A 22310-nucleotide genomic window follows, 5' to 3' on the forward strand; every position below is an offset into this window, starting at 1 on the left:
ACAGTGACTGTATTAATGTCCTCCCAAACAAACCATCATTAACAGCCTTCTGGAATCCTGCAAACTGAAGGTCGTGGCTTTCTCTTTAGTTCTATATATTTTCAAAATTAGAACTAACATCTGATTTGCATGTGCAGTTGAACTGCATAATACAGAGTTCCTGACATCGTTCCATAACTATGATGTCAAAAAGCCACGTCATGCAATCAAAGTGATCACGTAAAGGGATAATAACTGCTTGCCAATTGGGTATATTGTGCTCTGTGTCTCCTATATGGCATGCATCATTAAATGGTTCTCCTTAGTCACTTAAACCAGCGTGTGAAGGTTGCTTCCAAGCAATGTCTGTTGATCAATTATGTTTGCAGTTCTGCAGAGGACTGAGCTTGAGGTCTGAGGCAAAATCAAAGCAGGCAGTTTAATTGACCAATGTGCAGCTAGATCCCATCTGCAGGATCCAGTAAGTTTAAACCAAACCTGACCAGTAGCACACACTGGTGGGAAGCTCCATTGTTTGCTATAGTATATAAGTTGGGGCTTTTCAGGGGTTTCTAAGTCCAGTTTTGCCTCTTGTAACATCATGCTGAGATCACAGTAAAGAGCTGATGATTGAACTCTTAGTGGTCCTGGCTTCCTTTGAACCCACAGATCTAACACTCGGTATAGTCACTAGCTCTGCATACAGATTATTCACATGAGAGAGGTTAAATAATGATAACTGGGTTTTGTTTGGAGTTGGATTCCTGATAAAGAGAATTAAGAACCAATCATGGATATGACACATTTCAAGAACTGCCTTTTCCTCCTGATAGTTATAATTTTCTCTGTTGTATATCATGCTATATATAATATGATAAATTTCTCTGTTGTATATCATACTATAACAGTATTATGAAAAAGTGTTTACTTGTTAGAGGAACATTTTGAATGAAACGATAACTGAATAAAACTTTACTGTTGCCTGGTGGATAGGTAATTGTCTTTGCTTAATGTCAGAAATGTTTATAACAGTCAATACTGTTTTCCCCTCTCTGCAGGCTTGGAGCTCCCTTTTATGATGATGCCCCACCCGCTCATTCCTGTCAGCCTGCCCCCTGCATCTGTAACCATGGCAATGAGTCAGATGAACCACCTTAGCACCATTGCAAACATGGCCGCCGCAGCACAAGTACAGAGTCCTCCCTCAAGAGTCGAGACGTCTGTTATTAAGGTGACTCCATGGGTAGTTTTGATGTTATAGTCAACAAACCTTTCTCAGGCATATATTTCTGCTTTCATGGTGTTACCCAAAGAGCTGGTCCTCTAATTAGTTGGGGGAATTAGCTTTAAGGAGACAAAGCAAGATGGGGTAACTGGGATTGCCACCTATGTTTATGGGGATTTTTCTCTTAAGAGACCTTTGGAAATAAACTAGGTAGAGGTTCAACTGGAAAGGTTTAATTCAAAAGAGAAAGAAATTCACACTGTGAATCACACATGGAAGAGCTAGTTAAGAGGGAACAACAGGGAGGAGAGAGATTTTGGGAAGGGTGATAATTACCATTCTTGAAGAGGTCTGCCGAAGCAGCAAAATGACCAGCATTTCCTGAAAAGAAGATTGCTCAGCAAAATGGAACTGTCTGCAGAGGATCCAAGACACACACATATACAGTGCTGGGAAGCAGAACATTTATGGTATAGGGCAATATGTGTCCTCTGGCAAGTATGATGTGTATGATAACATAATGGTCTTTCCTGAGTTGGACAAAAAGACAGGAGAGGCTTGATGGGTTTTTCTGAGGTGGACTGTAAGTGTGAATGGGACTTGATAATTCTGCAACTGCCCGGTGGGAAAAGCTACTAGGTTTGGTAAATAGAATTAAATGATGCTTAATTAAGGTAAATGAGTGCAAGGAAGTGAGGCTGTGTGTTGATTAAAAGAGTCTAAGGTGAGTCAATAGGTTCTTGAGAGACTTATTGTCCTAAATTATGGATCTCTCCAGGGCATGCCAACTGCTCTTACACATTTGAACTGTATTTCTAGGCTTGTTTCTGAATGACATCCATTTTGTGTTATTTTGGCCCAGGTAGTATCTTATGACTCTTCGGGTGATATTTTAAGAAAGATGTTTATGGTTTTCTAGCTATAAAGTCCCTCTCTGAGTAAAGGGGTCTGACTACTAACAATAAAATAAACATTATTTGACTGAGGTAAATGCTCTCATTTGGTTAAAACTATTGAATTTACAGAGGACAGTCGTGCACCTAAAAGTCAATTATTCTGTCTCAGGCTTCTAAAATGGGCCCTACCCTGTTCCTGCATTTATCACTATAATCACTAGCTATCATTCCTGCTGTTTCATTGTCCTAATCTTCTCTGTCTAAAGAGGAGACAATCAGGCTCCACAAAGCTGGAAAGGACATCTCAGATCAAAACTTGGATCTAATCCCTATTCAGCTAGGCCTATAGTATCACCAGTTGTTGATGGGTGTGGAAGGCCATGGGCATTGTGTTTGTGTTCACACACTTTGTATTCACACGCTTTTTACAAGTCTCAGTGCTGCGGGCTTTCTGGTTGCAAGCTTTGCCAAGAGGAGTCTTCTCTACTGACTTGATGGAATAGAAGCTTAATATCAATATCTGTTGACTTTGGTCTTCTGTAGCCACCATGATGGAAGATGGGGTGCTTTTGAAGAAATTCTCCATTATAATTTATTTCATTGTTCATTTTGAATGGCCAATAATAAAAATGTTTGTTCTAGACTTCTCATTGTTCTCTCTGGTGGCGATGGAAAGTGCCATCAAGTTGTAGTCGCCATGGCCACCCAGTAAGGCTTTCAAGGCAAAAGATGTTCAGAGGTAGATTGCCATTGCCTCCTATTTCTGAATTTCCTTGGTAGTTTCCCATCTAAGAACTAACCAGGGCTGATTCTGCTTAGCTTCTGAGATCTGAGGAGAACAGGCTGCCCTGGACACTTCAGGTCAGGGAATATTTCATATGGAGTTCTAAATATATTAGACAGCAGTACAAGTAAATCTGCTGTTCTTATTCTGAACTCTGTTCAAGTGAGAAGTGATATTCTCCAAAGCATCTCTTTATTTTTGTCAGCTGCTAGATAGTGAGATTCATAAAATGAAGAACTGCCTCATCTCTCATGGTAGAAGTGCTGAGCTGGAGACCCCCCCCCCATATTGCTAGCTTGCTGACCTTTCCCCACAAGAGTTCTAAACCAGTGCTGTTATCTTAAACTAGACGAAAAATCTTCAGATGCCATTCTGCTATTAAGTACTACTTCATTTCCCACAGATAAGACTCTGGAAGAACACTCAAAACAAATCTCATGTTTCTATTTTTAACACTTTTAACAGAAAGTCACAAATGCAATATACCAACCAGGAAAATAATAATAATAATAAAGTGGAGGAAGAAATTTCATCCTGCCTGCTGCGACTTTGCCCTTTCTGAAACTAGATGGAGATGAAATGTTCTTTTTTGAAGGGGTAATAGGACACTGAGATCTATGAGCTGGAGGACTCGGTGGAGTTCAAGAATAAGCAGGAATAACACTATGACAACGGTAAATCACACTGTTTGTCACAGCTGTGACCTAAGCCTGCTTCAGGCAGGAGCTGCCTACATCATCACCCCAAGGCTTCCGAAAGTCTACCTTGTTGTGGCCTCAGCTCCCCCCCCCAAAAAAAAAAGAACCCCAGAAATGCATCCAACTAACATGAAAGACACATTGAAATCAATGTTGGTGGCAATGTGCTTGTCATGCAATCGAACTGCTATTATTGGATTGCACGACAATCCAATAGCACGAGAGCCAGTTTGGTGTAGTGGTTAAGAGCACGGACTTCTAATCTGGCATGCCAGGTTCGATTCTGCACTCCCCCACATGCAACCAGCTTGGGTGACCTTGGGCTCGCCACGGCACTGATAAAACTGTTCTGACCGAGCAGTGATATCAGCGCTCTCTCAGCCTCACCCACCCCACAGGGTGTCTGTTGTGGGGAGAGGAATGGGAAGGCAACTGTAAGCCACTTTGAGCCTCCTTCGGGTAGGGAAAAGCGGCATATAAGAACCAACTCTTCTTCTTCTTGTTCATTGTCGCCTCAACCAGAAGAACTAATGGGGATATCACAAACTGTTTGGGAGATTTCATCGTTTATTTTAATTGTTTTAATGATTTTAATTGTTATTATCTTTAACCCTCCCCCCGCTCCGGAGGAGCGGGAGGAATAAAGGAGTAAGGGCAAGTGGGGAGGAGTTAGGGCGGGCCCTGTCCGGGATAAAAACTCGGAGGGCCCAATCAGGAGCCGCAAAGCGGCTCCTGATTGGGCCCTCCGAGTGTCACTTGAGGGCCAAGCAGCCAATGGGGAGCCGCGCAAAGCGCGGCTCCCCATTGGCTGGTTGGCCTAGCCTCGCCTGGGCCGGCCGGGGAGTTGCCGCTCAGAGGAAGAAGCCTTCCCCAGCGGTAAGTCCTCCGGCCGGCTTCCCCTCGCCCAGGGAGCCTTCTGCCGGGCCCTGGGGCAGGCTCGCCTGCCCTTGGGCCCGCCAGAAGGCCACAAAGCCCACTCCCGAAGTCCCGAGCCTTCTGCCAGGCCCTGGAGCAGCCGAGCCTGCTCCTAGGCCCGGCAGTAGGCCGCGGAGCCCGCCACCCCCGTCCCGAGCCTTCTGCCGGGCCCTGGGGCAGCCGAGCCTGCCCCTGGGCCCGGCAGTAGGCCGCAAAGCCTGCCGCCCCCGTCCCGAGCCTTCTGCCGGGCCCTGGGGCAGCCGAGCCTGCCCCTGGGCCCGGCAGTAGGCCGCAAAGCCTGCCGCCCCCGTCCCGAGCCTTCTGCCGGGCCCTGGGGCAGCCGAGCCTGCCCCTGGGCCCGGCAGTAGGCCGCAAAGCCTGCCGCCCCCGTCCCGAGCCTTCTGCCGGGCCCTGGGGCAGCCGAGTCTGCCCCTGGGCCCAGCAGAAGGTCCCAAGGCCACCTACCTTACTCTGTTCCTCCCTTCCTCCCAGCATTCCCTTTCTCCTTCCCTTCCTCCCAGCATTCCCTTTCTCCTTCCCTTCCTCCCAGCATTCCTTTTGTTTTTCCCTTTCTCCCTTCTTCCCTCTCTTCCATCTGCCTCTTTCTGGCTACCTGTTTCTCTCCCTCTTCTTCTGTCTCTATCTTCCTCCCTTTCTTTCTGTCTTTCTGTCTCTCTTTCTCCTTTTCCTCCTTCCTTCACCCCATCCCTCCACCCATCCATCATCCTAGGGCCCGCTGTATTTTGCCCACAGCGGGCTTAATATCTAGTATTTTAATAAAATTGTAAACCACCCTGAGATGGCAGGGCCAATAGGGGCAGTCTGGAAATTTAATAATAAATACACAGTCCTGACAATGTCAAAAACAGTTTCAAAATCTGTGGTATGTCCATGCAATACATATTTGAATACCAACTTGTGACAGAAGGAGAAGATTTGGTTTTCACTGCTCAAAGGAGTCTCAAAGCGGCTTACAGTCTCCTTCCCTTCCCCACAACTGACATCCTGTGAGGTAGGTACAAGAACAGCTCTAAGATAACTATGATGAGCCCAAGGTCACCCAGCTGACTGCCCGCTCTTAACCACTACACCATACTGGCTACCATGGGAAAGAAGCAGGGGCGCCATGTCACAGATGTGGCGGCCCTGCTCCTTTCCCAGCCACCAGGAAACCGCCTTGGCCGGGGAGGGGGGGAGCCCGGGAAAGGAGCAGACGTGGCGGCCCTGCTCCTTTCCCACCCCCAAGTTAGCCAACACGGGCGGCGAGGCCAGGGACATGAGCACTTCAACCCGCCCACAAGAGCAGGGCCGCCGCATCTGCAACGTGGCAGCCCTGCTCTTCTGGTCGCGCGACCCTGGCCCAGCGCCAGGTGGAGGGGGGCCACTGGGAACACCTGCCGTGCGGGGCGGGTGCTCCAGCCCCTGAGAAGCCTTCGCCCTGCGAACGCTTCCCCAGGGGACAGGCCCTAGCGCCCATTTTATTTTAAAATAAAATGGGCTTTCCCCCCTAGTGTTATGCATAATACATCTAGCACAGTAATGTTTCAGCTGTTTGAATGTGTTAGGGCAGTGTTTTCCAACCTGTGGGCTAGCCCCCTAAACTGGGTTTGCTAAGTCTCTAGAAGTGGGTTGCAGGCCAGCCTTCCCCAATAGCCCCTCTGGCCCTTTGCATAATTTTTACTCTCCTTAACCTCCTTGTCTGGTTCTCACAGTCTTGCCTTCCATCTCACCTTTAAACAATAAGGTGAGGGGAGAATCTGTCTGGCAGCTAGAAACTTTACAGCAGCGTTAGGAAGACAGTAGGACAAGACTAGTCAGTTCATGGAAAAGGAAGAGGAAGAGGGAAAGAGGTGTGGTACTGGGCCAAGGGTACCCCAAAAATTGGGTCCGCTCTGGATGGATCATCATACCAAGTAAATTTGCATTTGTGGGTGACCATACCAAAAAGATAGGAAACCACTGGCTTAAGGGACTTTTGATTAATAGCAAATATGTTGAGGGGGGATTGAAGTGAAACAAGTATTGCGGTCTTGCTGTGACAGACTTCAATTTTTAAAGGCTTAGAAGTGCTGTACAAGCAGCTGAAGGTCCCTGAAGGGTTAATTCTGGAAATAGAGAGTTTTGAGTGACAGGCGGCTCCAAGCATCAGCTAAGCAGATAGAGATTTAAAAGCTGAATTCTGAGGAGAAAGTCCATGTCAGTGTAGCCTGGCCTAGGCTAACTGTCAGAAGTTATACAGAGCAAATGTATGTAGAGTTACGCAAGTTGAAGTCTATAGAAATCAATAGACTGCAATAACCCTGCATAGGATTGAACTAGTCCTCTGTTAGATGTAAACATTGTGTGCTACATTATACAAAATCACCAAAATACTGAAGCTGTAGTGAGAGACAAATCCCAACATTATGTAATCTATTTATCCAGTTCTTTTTTTCCCTCCAGAGATGTATAAATGAACACTCCCTTGTGAATGTCAATTTCCTTGAAATACTGTGCCCTCATTGCTACAGGGCTTGCAAAAGACCTAGGTTGGATCCCATGTTCCACTCATGTAAGCCCCTTCCTCCAGCATAAGCTTCTTGCATCAGGGGAAGCCACTTTGGCCAAAGGTAGGTGTTACCATTAGCACAACAAGGAGACATAAGGACATAAATAGAGCCTGCTGGATCATACTGGTGCTCCATTTATTCTAGCATACTGTTCTCACAGTGGCAAACCAATTGCCCTGAATGGCAAAACAAGTAGGGCATAAAGGCTATGGCTGTCCTTTGATACTACCTCCCAGTACTAGTATTCAGATATTTACTGGTTCTGTAAATGGAGGCCCCCTTCAGTCACCATGCCTAGTAGCCATTTATGGACCTATTCTCCATGAACCTGTCTATCCCCTTTCTAGATGTGCAAGACTGATTATTCTTTTAGCTGTGGTGTGGTGGTATTAAAATACCACCCAGCCATTCTTAGCCTCCAGTATTCATTCACATAGGTTACTGATGTTGGAGGCACAGATTTTCTACAATAAATGGTTGGGACTGTGAGTTGTATCCCATGGAGTTGTTCACATGAGACTGCCTTAAACCAAATCAGACTATTGATTCATCAGCGTCAGTACTGTCTACTCAGACTGGCAGCAAGTCTCCAGGATCTTAGGAAGAGAAAGGTCTTATTGCCTGGTCCTTTTAACTCAGTGGTTCTCAACCTTCCTAATGCTGCGACCCTTTAATACAGTCCCTCATGTTTAGGTGACCCCCAACCATAAAGTTATGCAAGTGTTCTTTCACAGAAATTAAATCGAAACTGACCAATGGAATGAAGATCCATTCTTCATCATTGTATATAAATTGATTTTTTTCTGGGGTTTCTCAGTTCAGTTCTGCCTCTTGTCCTGCCGAGCTGCACCACCACCTGGAACGCCTGGTGGGAGACTGTTGCGCTGGAGGCACTGCTGGAGTGGCTGGTGGCCGAACATGGGCCTGCAGGAGGAGCGGCAATAGTGGCAGAGCACACCCCCCCCAACCAAGCTGCTCGCCCTTCTGCGACCCTTGTGAAAGGGTTGTTCGACCGCCAAAGGGGTCCTGACCCCTAGGTTGAGAACCACTGTTTTAACTGAAGATGCTGGGTATTGAACCTGGGATCTTCTGCATGCCAGGCAGAGGTTCTACCACTGAGCCACAGCCCTTTCCCAGTCCTGGTCCATCAATTTCAGTACTGTCAGCTCAAACTGGCAGGAGTCTCCAGGGTCTCAAGTGGAGGTCTTTTACATCACCTGCTACCTGGTACTTTTAACTGGAGATGTCAAGATTTGAACCTGGGATCATCTACATGCCAAGCAGATGACCCATCCCCCATCCAACTAAAAATATCATTTTTCTCTGAACAAGAAGAGCTCCTTACATTGGCAGACATCACCCTACATTGAAAGAAAGTTCTACCATTAGTGGAACAAATTCATGGGATCCAACCCATCTTTTCCTTCTAGTGTAGTACTGTTGTTCACAATGTCATTCAGACAGTTGCATTTTCTCTATATATAATTGTATCAGGATTCTTAAATGTGTTGGTGACAGAGGTAACATATCCAATGCAATGAAACAGTGAAGACCATTACTAGGCATCTATCAATAATAAATAAATAGAATAATTGGTTTCAGATTTAATCGAGTTCAAGGAGTTGGTACTTAACCTTTAAGGTCCTAAACAGTATCAGACCTTAGTACCTGAAGGACAGCTTGCCCCACTATGCCCCTTAGAGGAGCTTATGCTCAAACACACAAAACCTGCTGAAGATCCCCTGGTCCCAGAGAAGTGAAACTGACCTCAGCCAGAAACAAGGTTTTTTTGCGCCCTGGTGCCGGCCTGGTGGAATGCTCTCCTGAGTGAGATCAGGACCCTGCGGGACTTAAAACAGTTCTACAGGGGCTGTAAAACAGAGCTGTTCCACCAGGCCTATGGTTGAAGCCCGTAGAAATGTGAATAACTGACCTCCCTACGTAGATGATAACATCTGGATGCCATATAACTACTTCCACCTCAGCACTTTATTCCCCCTCCATCCCGCCAAAGTATTTTCCATCCTAGGTATTTAAGGTAGATTGGTTTTAATTATAACTTAAAGGTAAAGGTAAAGGTATCCCCTGTGCAAGCACCGAGTCATGTCTGACCCCTGGGGTGACGCCCTCCAGCGTTTTCATGGCAGACTCAATACGGGGTGGTTTGCCAGTGCCTTCCCCAGTCATTACCGTTCACCCCCCAGCAAGCTGGGTACTCATTTTACCGACCTCGGAAGGATGGAAGGCTGAGTCAACCTTGAGCCGGCTGCTGGGATTGAACTCCCAGCCTCATGGGCAAAGCTTTCAGACGGCTGCCTTACCACTCTGCGCCACAAGAGGCTCAATTATAACTTAACGTATTTAATTGCTCCATTGTTGGATTCATGCTGTAAGCTGCCCTGACCTGTTGGGGAAGGGGTGGGTGGGGGGGTGGGTAGATAGATAGATAGATAGATAGATAGATAGATAGATAGATAGATAGATAGATAGATAGATAGATAGATAGATAGATAGATAGATAGATAGATAGATAGATAGATAGATAGATTATACCTTTTGCCAGTATACTCAACAACAGCCTGTAGCAGTCCGCAACAGGAACACCTGGAGTCAAACTTTATAACTGTCATATCTTCTTGTTGCAATATAGGTCTCAAAATCCATAGGCCTCAAAAATCTCATCTCTTTTGCGTTAATAGTGTATGGTTGGTGTGGCGACGTTCGATGTAATTGACCAACCAAACACTGATTCATGTTAATTTTTTAAAATACTTTCCCTCAGTGTTCCCTCTTTAAAAAAAACTCCCTTCCGTGCAGAGCACTTCACTTCCTGAGCAGAATATAGTTGCTGTGATCTTAAAATGGGTAATGGGCAGTACAAGGCCTTGTGTGTCTCTAGATTGCTGCTGAGGGGGGGGGGTATCCTGTGTTAATGAGCGGCCACTCACAATACACACACCATTTAGAAGGAAATGGTTCCCCCCTCCTCCACATCAAGCCACTTTTAAAAAGAAAGCTAGTATATTTTAATCCCATCGTTCCTCATTCCCCAGACAAACGAGGAGGACGGAATGACTTTCTGATATTGATATTCCAGCTACATTAGTTTATTGGTACGCAATTTTGAAGGAAGAGAATGCTTCAGTTTATTATTACTAGCATTTCCATTTATTATTGCAGTTAGTTTTGATAAACCCAGAAGATTGCAAGAGTTTGTATATTATTGATTGGTAGAATGACACTGCGAGGCTATAAAGCAGAGAGTCGAGGAATTAATTTAATTACAGCCCCTAACTCTGTGTGGTTCAGTTGTCACTCTGTGAAGGTTAAAGGGTATTTCACAAATGAACTGATAAACGGAGTTTGCAGAGCTCTCTCTTCTACACTTTGTCATGGTATGTCTTATTATGCGACAATAATAAAACCCATTATCGCCTTTGTTTCAGTCATAATTGTGTTGTGTTGCTCTATGCATTTTTCCCCCTGCAGTCTCCATCTTATAATTTGCTCTGTAAAGGCATAAATAAATATGGTAAACAAATTAAGCTCTTAAAATAAATTAATTTACTACATGGCTCTATTCAAATATTATATGCTCACTGGATTTCATTTTAATGAAGCTCTTCAGAAGATTATGCATGGCATGCCAAACAGTAAAATTATTTATTCCTTGAAACTGTGACATGCATTCTGTTTGCTTTTTATGTGTAATCTATGCATAGAGTTTGTTTAAACCTGCAGGAAGCTCTTTGTGGGTTTCTAGCCATCATAAAATAACCTGTAGAGATCCTAGACACAGACGCACAGTCGTGCTGAAGTTATCAACTGTCTGTCAGTATATGTAATTTGGAAAAAAAAATCTGTAAAGTGCATTTATTTCAATACTTTCTGTCCTTGACTTTTTTGAGGCATGTCTTCCTCCACACTGATAAATGAGAGCCAGTGTGGTATGGTGGTTAAGTGCAGTAGAATCTAATTTGGAGAACCAGGTTGATTCCCCATTCTTCCTCCATGGGAAGCCTGCTGGGTGACCTTGGACCAGTCACAGTTCTTTGAGAACTCTCTCTGGCACACCTGCCCCTTAAGATCCCTGTTGTGAGGAGAGGAAGGTAAGGCAATTGTAAGCCGCTTCAAGGCTCTTAGAGAAAAGTAGGGTATAAAAACCTACTTTTCTAAATATTGCCATTGTAAGAGCACTTTCATCGGAGTAAGCCCAAGTGAATAAAACGGGACTTACTTTTGAGTTGACCTATTTAGGAGTCCTCTCAAAGATTTGTTATAACTGGCCCATTCATTTTTCTTCCCAAGAGGCAAGATTTCCTCTCCATTCTTTATTGACTAAGCTGCCATAGTAATTCTTTATTGACTAAGCTGCCATAGTAATTCATAGTAAAAAATAGTAATTTGTTTTTTTTGGGGGGGTAGGTTGCTGAAGAATTCTGGCTGTCCCACCCCTTCACATTATAATATTTTGGATGTTGGCTTGGACAAGGAATCTGAGGGAAGGATGGAGAGAAGGGAACTCCCTTCCAGCACTCCATCCTGCCCCAAGAAGGCCCACCACGGCCTCTCCGGGGGGGGGAGCTATTGCCCAATGTATTTTAAATTACAATGGGATTTTTTGCAAGTACTTTTAATGCAGCTTTGTTAGTCTTAAATGTGCCGCTGGAATCTAAATTTGTTCTGCTGCTTCAGACCGACATGACTACCCGCTTGAATCTACTTGCAAACAGCTTACATACGGCTGAAGTGTTTGTCCCCACGGATTTGAAAGTTGAAAGATGGGACACTATTTTTTTTTAGTTACTTGCTTCCAGTTGTACTTTTATGATATGGGTATAGAATTGTGAAATGAGTATAGAATATAACTTGCCCTGGTAGCTAGACATAGGTGAGGCCCAAGGTATAATCTTACCCTTTAAAGCAGTGGTCCCCAACCCCCGGGCCGGGGACCGGTACTGGTTCGTAGATCAGTCGGCACCGGGCCACGGCTCCTCCTCGTCCTCCTCCCTGGCTGCCGCCTCGGGGGCTGCCCTGCCACTCTGCTGCTGGCTCACCTTTGATGCTCTCCAGTGGCCACCATGGCTGGGGCTCCCCCTTGGCATGGCAGCTGCTGCTGGCAGCGCCCCCCCCCCAGCGGGCGGCGGGAAGTCAGGGGCACTGGCAGGAAAGCAAGTGGAGCAGGGGCTCAGGCGGCAGCGACGTCCCTCGGCAAAAGACTGCCCCCCTGCCGGGCCTCAGTAAAATTGTCAAGCATAGACCGGTCCTCGGTGATATAAAGGTTGGGGACCACTGCTTTAAAATTAAAGGAACCAGGCACCACCGAAAAGCTGTTCTGATACCCCAAAAATTGGGTACAAAAAAACTCACAACTGAATCAGAATCCTGAACTGATAAGGGTACCCCTGAAAATTCAGGATAACGAAACAGGTGCTCCACTGATAATCTAGATTCAAAATGACCAACCTCTCTCTTTTCAAAACTGTCCACATTAAAGGCTTGGGTTCGGTAGTATTGTTTGCACATGGGATTTTTTATTATTATTATTATTTTGACAATCTGCAGGAACGAGTTCCAGACAGCCCTTCTCCTTCTCCTTCCCTTGAAGAGGGTCGAAGACCTGGAAGCCACCCGTCCTCTCATCGTAGCAGCAGCGTCTCCAGCTCCCCAGCCCGAACTGAAAGTTCCTCCGACAGAATCCGTAGGTCCTTTTCCTTTATTTACCATTTACACTGAGTTGTCTGCTAAACCGATCACACACTTCAGGACCAGTGAGGTGGTATTAGTGTTAGACTAGGATCCAGGAGAGCCAGGTTCATATCTCCTCCCTGCTGCGGAAGATTGCTGGGTGACCTCGGGCCACTCACCCTCTCTCAGCCTTCTTGGGTTGTTGCTAGATCAAGGTGAGTGGCCTGGTTCGTCTGCCTGTAGCACTAGAGAAGAGGAAGAATCCAGTAGCACCTTAAAGCAGGCTTTTTCAACCTTTTGTCTGTGGAGGTACCCCTGAAATATTTTTCAGAGTTCGGGGTATCCATAAGTGATGTTAACAGGCCATGTCTCCCTGCCACACACTTTCCGAAAGTGAGAGGAGCCTAGGCCAGCAAAGGGCCTTCTCTCTCCCACCGCCTTCAGGCCCATCATTGTTCACTTTGGGAGGAGATGGGCCAACCTGCCCAAATACGGGTAGATTTTAAAAATATCCTTTTCTTTCCTCTTCGCTCAGAGCCAGAAACGGCAGGCACAGTGTGGGTGGGAGGGCTCTCCCCAGCCGCCATTTTGAAAACCCTCAGCTCACAGTACCATTGTGGGGCTTTGTTTGGGAAACCCTGCCTTATAGACTAAGAAAATGTGTGGCAGGTTTCATGAGTCACAGCTCACTTCTTCAGATGTGAAGAGGTGAGTTGTGACTCATGGAAGCTCATACCTTGCCACAAGTTTTGTTAGTCTTTAAGGTTGTTAAGGGTGAAGATAAAATGGAGGTGGAGATGAGAACATTGTAATCTACTTCAGGATCTGACTGGAGAGAATGGCAAGGTATAAATGAAGGAAGTATATAGGGAGGAAGGAAGTAATATAAAGAGTCATGTCTGCTTCATCTGAAATATTCCTTTCCTCCAGCTTCTTGTATCGAACAGTAGGCTTCCATTCCCCAGACTGATCGCTTAAACAAGAAGATGTGAATACTGGATAGTTAGCAGGCAAATTCGTTTCCAGAATTGGCATTCACTGGCCAGGCCTGCAGAAGACATGAACCACCAAGCTAAACTACTAGCGGGGTAGTCAAACTGCGGCCCTTCAGATGTCCATGGACTACAATTCCCATGAGCCCCTACCCCTGAGCTAGAGACTGAAGTCTACCAGGTGTTCATTACTCTCTTCCCACTTTTGAGGAGAAAGGGAGGTGTGTTAAGTGCTCATTGAGTCTCCCTATATCAACAGTCAAGTGCATTTGCCACCACATATTACCTTCAGGCCAAACTTTTATGCAAAGCTGTGTTTTGATTCTATTATATTTTTACATTGTCTTTCACCGATGCAACCAACCTTTGATTAGTGTTCCCAAGTCCCTCCAGGCCATCTGGGGATGGGAGCGGCATCATACCAGAAGCAGGGATTTTCATTCAGTGTTTCAACAACATTCTCACATGACTTCCAACATTACCTGGAAGGGATGTCAGGGCGATGCTCTGGTTTTTGGCCAATTACCTTCTGCCATAGAGATATTGCCCCCAAACCAGAGCATCACCCAAATATTCCCATGTTACTTCCAGGTCTTATTAGAGTCTCATAGGCACATTGCTGAAATATCAGGTTTTCCTTGGGGGTGTAAGTCCACCCATATGGTCAGCTAATGGATAGTAGAGTAATGAGGCCTGGCAGTGTGGGACCTGTGTCCCAATTAGAGGTATCTGGCATTCCTTCCTGTGCCGGTACTTGACCTGAAAAAAGACTAGCAGCCTTACTTACAGTGCCCTCCTAAGCAGAGGTGCACCCTTCTAAGTCCATTCCTTTAGGTGCGCTTTTAGTTGTATCCCTAGAATGTTGTCTTGCTGGCACTAGAAGAAGAAGAAGAGTTGGATCTTATATGCTTTTCTCTACCCAAAGGAGTCTCAAAGCGGCTTACATTCATCTTCCCTTTCCTCTCCCCACAACAGACACCCTGTGAGGTGGGTGGGGCTGAGAGAGCCCTGATATTACTGCTCGGTCAGAACAGCTTTATCAGTGCTGTGCCGAGCCCAAGGTCACTTGTCTGGCTGCATGTGGGGGAGCAGGGAATCAAACACGGGTCACCAGATTAGAAATACGCACTCCTAACTACTACACCAAGCTGGCTCTCTAATCTAAACACAGGGCTTTGTTTTATTCGATGGGAGCAGCAGCAGGAAAAGCTAATTTGTGACTCGTAGTATATATTACAACGTAGCTGGATGTATTGAACACCATCCGCGCATTTTCATGCTATTGGCATTATGTTCAGAGAGTAGTGTGTATTTTAGGCTTTTTCAGACTAGAACGTTAATTATAGGCGTTCTGAACCAGAGCACTAAAAATACGAGCCTAGGTCACATTCAATGTATATCACTCATTTCCTTATCTCTTGACAACTGGCTTTTGAACAAATGGCCTGACTATTGAAAACAATGTTTGAAGTGAAAGTTCTATAAGTAGTATGAATTCTGGGTTGGCTCACTCACACAAGCACTTACTTAAACATGCCAACAGTGTTCCCATTAATTAACTCTTTTGCGGTTTTTGTTGAAGCTGTGCATAAATGCCATGTTTCATTCATTTGATATGGTGGTGGTGGTGGTGGTTGTTGTTGTTGTTGTTAGGTGCAAAGTCATGTCCGACCGATCGCGACCCCATGCAACAGTTACCTCTAGACTGGAATTCTGTCAATCACTCTATGATGGCCTACCCTTGTCCTTGATCCAGAAACTCCAGCTGATGTAGAATATGACTACTAGGGTCCTCACTGGGAGACCTTGGAAGGCCCACATTCAGCCTCTGCTGAAGTGGCTGCAGTGTTTGCTGGCTGTGGCCTGGTCAGGTTCATGATTCTAGTTTTTACTTTTAAGGCCATCTGCCCTACCTATCGGAGGGACCACTTATCTTGTTCTGCCTGTAGCCAGACTGTTTGCTTTGCGGGTGCTAATCTCTTGGAAGTTCCTGGATCTAAGGAAGTAACCCTGGCTTGACCCAGGCCGGGGCCTTTTCAGTCCTGGCCCCGACCTGGTGGAATGAGCTCCCAGGAGAGCTGAGTGCCCTGACGGAGTTACCGCAATTCCAGACGGCCTGCAAGATGGAGCTCTTCCGCCAGATCTTTGGTTGATGCCAGATCTAAGAACAACTGGGCGCCTCCTCAGGCTATGCATTAATATCTTGTGTACCCCACCCCAGGGTGATCTGCTGGGGGTTAGAGGTGGATTTTATGCTGCCAATTTTATATTGTTAGGGATTTTATGGAGTTTTTAAGGGATTCTGTACTGTACCCTGTCACAAGTTTCCAGAGAGTGGCGAGCTAGAAATGCAACAATAAATAATAAACAACCTTCTACATCCTAACTATACCAGTTAGATTTTTTGCTTTTTGTTGTAATATTTCTCCCCTCCTTGTTCTTTGTAACATCAAGAGCCAGCAGTTTCTCAGACAGTTTTAAACCACCCTTAGCTATAAGACTCTCTTTTCAAGAGTGCCAGGTATCCCTTGCCACTCAAATATGCCTTGATGAACAATCTAAACCAGGGATTCCCAGGGTCCGCAGACCTCTGGGGTTTCATGGGAGCTCCAGAGGGGGCCAATGACCTTTCCCCTCCTTTATTAATGGACTTGGCCACAAGGTAGGGAACTGGTCACTTCCACCTGGAGGGCTCAGTGAGTCAGTCATGGGTGTAAAAATCAAAGTGGGAGAAGTCATTTGTGGCATGGTATGGGGGGCTCGGACTGTCTTCTTAAATGAGGCAGAGTCACTGTAGTAGTAAGAAAGCCGGGGGGGAGGGTAAAGGGTGGGGTGGTTCGGTCATTTCTGGGGACATGGCAAGACTGTGACCAGCTAACATAATTTCAGGAGGTCCTTGAAGCCTGAAAATTTATTTCAAGGGCTCCTCCATTGTCAAAAGGTTGAAAAGGGCTGTTCTAAATGCTTCTAACCAAGCCCCTGCCTTAAGGAAGTTTGTCTAAGTTCTTAACAGAGAGCCACAGTGGCTGCATAGCAAGGAATGTTAACTCATTTTCTCAAAAATTATAAAACATATATATGGTCAATATTTGTTTAATATGAATGAAAATTTGTCTACACAGAGGATAATAGGAATGACATTTAGGTTAAAGACTTGAACAGCAACTAGAACATAGTTCCCACTGCCATTTTGGGAGGGAAAGTTTAGTATGATGTTTGCTCAGGTTTTAGCTTTTCTTCTTATCGGTCATCAATGAGGCCTGCATTTTATGTTAGACTAGTAAAAAAAGCCCATTTTATATGTAAATAAAATGGGCGCTAGCAGGGGAAACTGAGGGGCGCGGGAGCCTTGGCAGCGGGGTGTGGTTGGTGGGGCTGCGGCTTTCCTTGTCTGGGTGGGAGACTGACCTTTCGGAGGCTTTCTGGGAGTGGCAGTGGTCCTCGTCGCGCGTCTCCAGTGGCCTGGCCAGTCCAGGGGGCCGGGAGGGCGTCGGGGCGAGGGCGGCCATCAGGAGGCGAGGTCGGAGGCGGCGGCGAAGGCAGGTCGGCGGTCAGTTCCCGGCCCACCCCCCACCCGAGGCTCTCTGGAGCCTTCCCTCGGCCGGCGGAGCGGCCTCGCAGCGTCTATGATGCTGCGAGGCCGCTCCGCCAGCCGAGGGAAAGCTTCCCGCCCCCCCCCACCCGAGGCTCTCTGGAGCCTTCTCTCGGCTGGCAGAGCGGCCGAGAGAAGGCTTCCCGGCCCACCCCCCAGCCGAGGCTCTCTGGAGCCTTCTGCCGGCCGGCGGAGCAGCCTCGCAGCGTCTACGATGCTGCGAGGCCGCTCCGCCATATTCCCTGGGTGGGTGAAGCAGCCAATGGGGAGCCGCGCTTTGCGCGGCTCCCCATTGGCTGCTTGGGGCGGGATTGACACTCGGAGGGGCCAATCAGGAGCCGCTTCGCGGCTCCTGATTGGCCCCTCCGAGTTTTTATCCCGGACCGGTCCCGCCCTAACTCCTCCCCACTACCCCTTAATCTTTTATACAGTCCGTGGCGCCCGTGGCGCCACGGGCTGTTTACAGATGTTATTATATGAAAAGAATATCCAAATATGAAAGCCCCTTCACTTGCTGAGTGTATTCCTCATTCATAGTCCATCTGAACACTGAAGAAGCCACTTTGGGCCAATCCGGAAGAGGATCGTTGGGTTCAAGTATCTCAGAAGTATGAATTTCACTAGGAGTAGCAAACAGGTTTTTAAAAAAATGACTCCCATTCCTCTGGGTGAATGCATAAGGGAATACTGGCATGCATTTTCATGCCCATATTAATAATTTCCCCCTGATGCCATCATTTCTCAGATGAATTTTACAACTAAAATTAAATGTTTTCTGTTCTTACATAAGTTCTCCTTCTTATGCTTTCCTAGATCTCTATAGTATCTCTTAAGAGACGTATTGCCTTAGAATGAGTATGGTATTTTTTAAACTCTCTTTGTTTTCACTGTAGTTCTCTTTTGATAAGTCTTCACTCATTATCAAAACACATATCAGAATTCTTAGGAATCAGGGCCTCACAAATGGAGCATTATCAGGTGTAATTTTAGAGTACAGAGGCTTGAAGAGGGTCAGTAGCTTATACAAGATGGTGAGAGAATGCCCACCTAAAGCAGACCCAAGAAATTATCTCCTTAAAGAATACTTCTGGGGATGCCATCATTTCTCAGACCAAGAGAGAAGTGTTGTCATTTCAGCAGATGAAACATAATGACAGACTTGCCTAATTACAATGAGTTGGGCATAAGGTATATCCATGGGCAAAACAACAGGGTAATGATCACTGCCCCAAAAGGACAAAACTCCCAGAAAACTGGCCACTAAGTTGAGATCAGAAGAAGTAATGAAGTAATACTCTCTGCCCTTGCCTCAGACAAGTCCCCTGGTACACCAGGGAGCTTCATGAGAGGAAGAGGGAAGTTAGACAACTAGAGTGAGTATGGAGGAAAACCCACGTTGAAGTGTCAAGAACATCCTAGGTAGTTCAGTCTCTTACTGCCCTCAACGGGGGGTGCCAAAATTCTAGTCCGTTGGATCTTAGCTGTGAGACATTAGCAAGCTTTTTCATGTATGAATTCTTGTTGCTCCGCCGAGACCTTCCTGCCACAGTTGATACAGATAGGGAACTGGAGGCCCATTGGCCACCTTGGGAGGTGATGTTGATGGCTTCAGGCAGCTTAACCTGCCCATATTAGGGGATAAATCTGAATTTTTAAAATTTTAAGATTGGTGGTGGTGGTGGTAGTAGTAGTAGTAGTAAATATATATTTAAAATACCCCCCATGCCCTGGCATACCTCAGGGGCACCCGTAGCACACCTGTGTCCCATGGCATATGAATTGAGAATCTCTGCTATATATCCTTATCCATGGTGCCTCTAAATATTTGTGAAATGCCCCGGTGGGTGGAGTGTGTCCGGCCCCCGGAGAGTGTCTGGACTCGATTTCCAGCTGGCTGATTGGGCTGCCCTCCCTCTCCGGCCACTCGCCTTTCTGCCACCCTAGCCACAGATGAGCCTGGCTGCCAGGGACAATGCGTCTACGGCGCCACATCACTCCACCCAGGCAGCAGCGCCAACAGACAGCTGCTGGTGGCTGCACCGGCAATGGTGGAGAGGAGCCTCTGGCGCATGCCAAGGCAGAGGAGTAGGCAGCACCAGTCGCAACAAGGTGGCGGCCCAGCGGGGACTGAGAGCACAGGAATGAGGCGGCACCGCCTGAGACATCAGAGAGGGGATGCTACTAGGGCCAGGGGCACCGGCAGCCAGCCTGAAGCCCACCTAACCCAAGTCTCACACACCTTCACCCCACAGCAGCTGCCGTCTGGCCTTCGCCCCGTCTGGCCACTCCTCCTGTGCTGCCCACTCAGCAAGGTCTGCCTTCCCCACCACACACCCCCTTTGCCCTGCATTACAGCCTGAAGTGGGATTTGGGGCTAGTGTATATATTCTGCATAATCACTGGTTCTAAGAGCAGGGTTCATTCACATATTTGTTTTCCAGTATTAGATTTGTCAAGTAGCAGCAATGCCTTTCTCTCCTGAATGTTCGACAGCCTCTATACAAAGAATAACTACATAAATATGACATTTGAAATCATATTATTCAGAAATCAGTAGAACAACTGATCTTCCAGGGCATGATATTACTGGCCTAAAAATGGCATTTCTGATGCTGAGAAGCTTCAAAGGGAGATTACAATATGAGATTATGTACTAGAATTCATCAGCAAGTTTGGCACAAGGGACTCCCCTCCCCCGCCCCCCAGGGCTGAATAGGGACATTTCTTATCTCACCTCTATAGCAATTCCCTTACTCTGAGCAAGCTAGTTATGTTTTGCATTGTACCTCTGCATCCTGACCCTCCTGACCTGGATTTGAGGTGTGTTGCATTAATTATTCTAATCACATGGAAAAAATTAAATGTTAATGGTTTTAATACCATCAAATTAAATGGTAATCATTTTAATTATGGTGTTTAAAAGAGGATCATGGTGTTCAAAAGAGTACGGTTTTCATCCCTCTTTCTATCTGACAAAGGGAGGTTTGGCTCATGAAAGCCTTTACCCTGATCTTTAAGTTGCTACTGGACTCAGATTCAGTTTGAGAGGAGGGTATACCTGTTTTGTGCTACGGTTTGCTTCCTTAATTTCACTTTGTGTAAAGCAGCTCAGAAAGTAATACAATTCGTATTTTTCATCTCCTTGAAAATGAATTGATAAAAACAAATTCCACTAGTGCTAGTATGTCACTTGGAGCAGGGGTAGTCAACCTGTGGTCCTCCAGATGTACATGGACTACAATTCCCATGAGCCCCTGCCAGCATTTACTGGCAGGGGCTCATGGGAATTGTAGTCCATGGACATCTGGAGGACCACAGGTTGACTACCCCTGACTTGGAGGACTAGAAAGGCCCAAGGGGGAAAACTCAGGGGAGCAAGCCATAACAACTAATGCTTTGTTGTTTTGAAACAGAATACTGTTTGCCACCAGTTTTTTTGCCGATGCTCATTGCTTGGTGCAGGGCGTTGTTTTGTACATGAATTACCAGTTGTATGGAATTTGGACAAAGTGAGAAATGAGATTATGCCATCTACCGTCATACGTCTCCCTTTCCTGACCTGCCAAATGTCCATAAATAGGAGGTAATGTTGAAACAGTGCCCAGGCATACTGGCATGAGATGTGTAAAAATTTCAGTGTTAGAGATCACAAGCATTAGGCCTGTGCACATGAGATTCTGCAGGTGCTGTTCCAACAAATTATATCCAACATGTGGATGGAAAGGTAACCCAGCAGTGGGAAGGTAAGTCCTATGAACACCTGTGATCCCACTCTGCCATAGTTGGAATCTTCAGATTTGGAGTATTATGTGAAGTCATCAGGGACTCCTTCACACTGGCAAAAGCTAGGGTGTTTGACGTCAATGTGGAATTTACGTGCATTAATATATTATTTTTGGCTTCTTCTGTATATCGTGCTAGCAGCTGTCCATCAGAATGGACTATCCATGAACCAGATGTTGATGGGTTTGTCGCCGAATGTTCTACCTGGTCCAAAAGAAGGTGATTTGGCTGGCCACGATGGTGGCCACGAGTCGAAAAGAATGCACTTGGAAAAAGGTACAGAATTACTTTACATTCTCATTGCGTTGCCTCAATGAAGCTACTATTATATCCCTAATGTCGGTCAACAAGCAATCCAAGTCTTGGCACTGTTGCTGATGTACCCATGACACTCTTGGTGGAGAGAGAAAAGGTTTCTTGGCCTTTCTACAAGATAATATTTATCCTTCTCTCTTTGTGTGTGTATGTGTGCATACTCATGTGACACATTAATTATTCTAATCACATGGGGGAAATTAAATGGTAAAAATCATTTTAATAATGGTGTTCAAAAGAGGAACAAATTGATTAAAATCTCACAGTGAGAAAGCGGATACGAAAACGGTAGTCCTTATCTGTTCCACTTCTAAGATGCCTGTTCTTGGAAACAGCGTTTTAGAGAGAAATTATTTCATATAATTGGTGTGTGTCTGTAGTTGATCAAAGAAACAGTCTCTGAAAGTCAACCACTATGAGATAACTGTTGATGAAGACATGCGGATGGGAGGCTGAGGAACTTAAATTGCTTAGCTCCAGCAACTCTTAATAGTGTAAAATGAGACCGGCGGATATCATGTAATTTATTTTAAATTTAATCAGCCATCTGACTGAAAATGTATGAGCCATATTAATGCCTATTAGTATTTCTATTGATTATTTTGCCATCTCCTCATTTGGTTGATATAGACCTGTTACGGACTTCCATTCTATGAAACATTAAATGGCGTCTCTCCCCCCCCCCTCCCCCAATAATAAAAATACAGTTGAGGGGAGGGTATAATTTTTATTCTGTTCTATTAATTTTTTTGCACAGGTGATTTGTACACTTTAAGCTACCTCTGTGGAACCACAGTGAGATAATGAGATAATAGAGGTTCAACTAAAAAAAATGGCAACAGCTTGGTGTCAAAGCAAGACGGGGCCATAACAGCAAGCGTGGTGGTACATCTG

At 45.9% G+C, this 22310-nt stretch overlaps 1 protein-coding gene across 5 annotated transcripts in view; it reads left to right on the plus strand.

The window, feature by feature from the left end:
• Window positions 1–22310, plus strand: part of DACH1 (dachshund family transcription factor 1) — a 457015-nt gene that overhangs the window by 292017 nt on the left and 142688 nt on the right. For 3 of the 5 annotated variants that reach the window (XM_077344000.1, XM_077344002.1, XM_077344004.1), the window contains exons 4-6: window positions 1038–1210; window positions 12612–12747; window positions 21240–21377. In XM_077344000.1, the coding sequence (XP_077200115.1) occupies window positions 1038–1210; window positions 12612–12747; window positions 21240–21377 (447 nt within the window). The remainder of the gene's footprint in view (window positions 1–1037; window positions 1211–12611; window positions 12748–21239; window positions 21378–22310) is intronic. The other 2 variants (XM_077344001.1, XM_077344005.1) reach the window with 1 other exon arrangement.

The sequence above is a fragment of the Paroedura picta genome, chromosome 6 (genome assembly GCF_049243985.1).
Source record: "Paroedura picta isolate Pp20150507F chromosome 6, Ppicta_v3.0, whole genome shotgun sequence".
NCBI classification, from domain to species: domain Eukaryota; kingdom Metazoa; phylum Chordata; class Lepidosauria; order Squamata; family Gekkonidae; genus Paroedura; species Paroedura picta.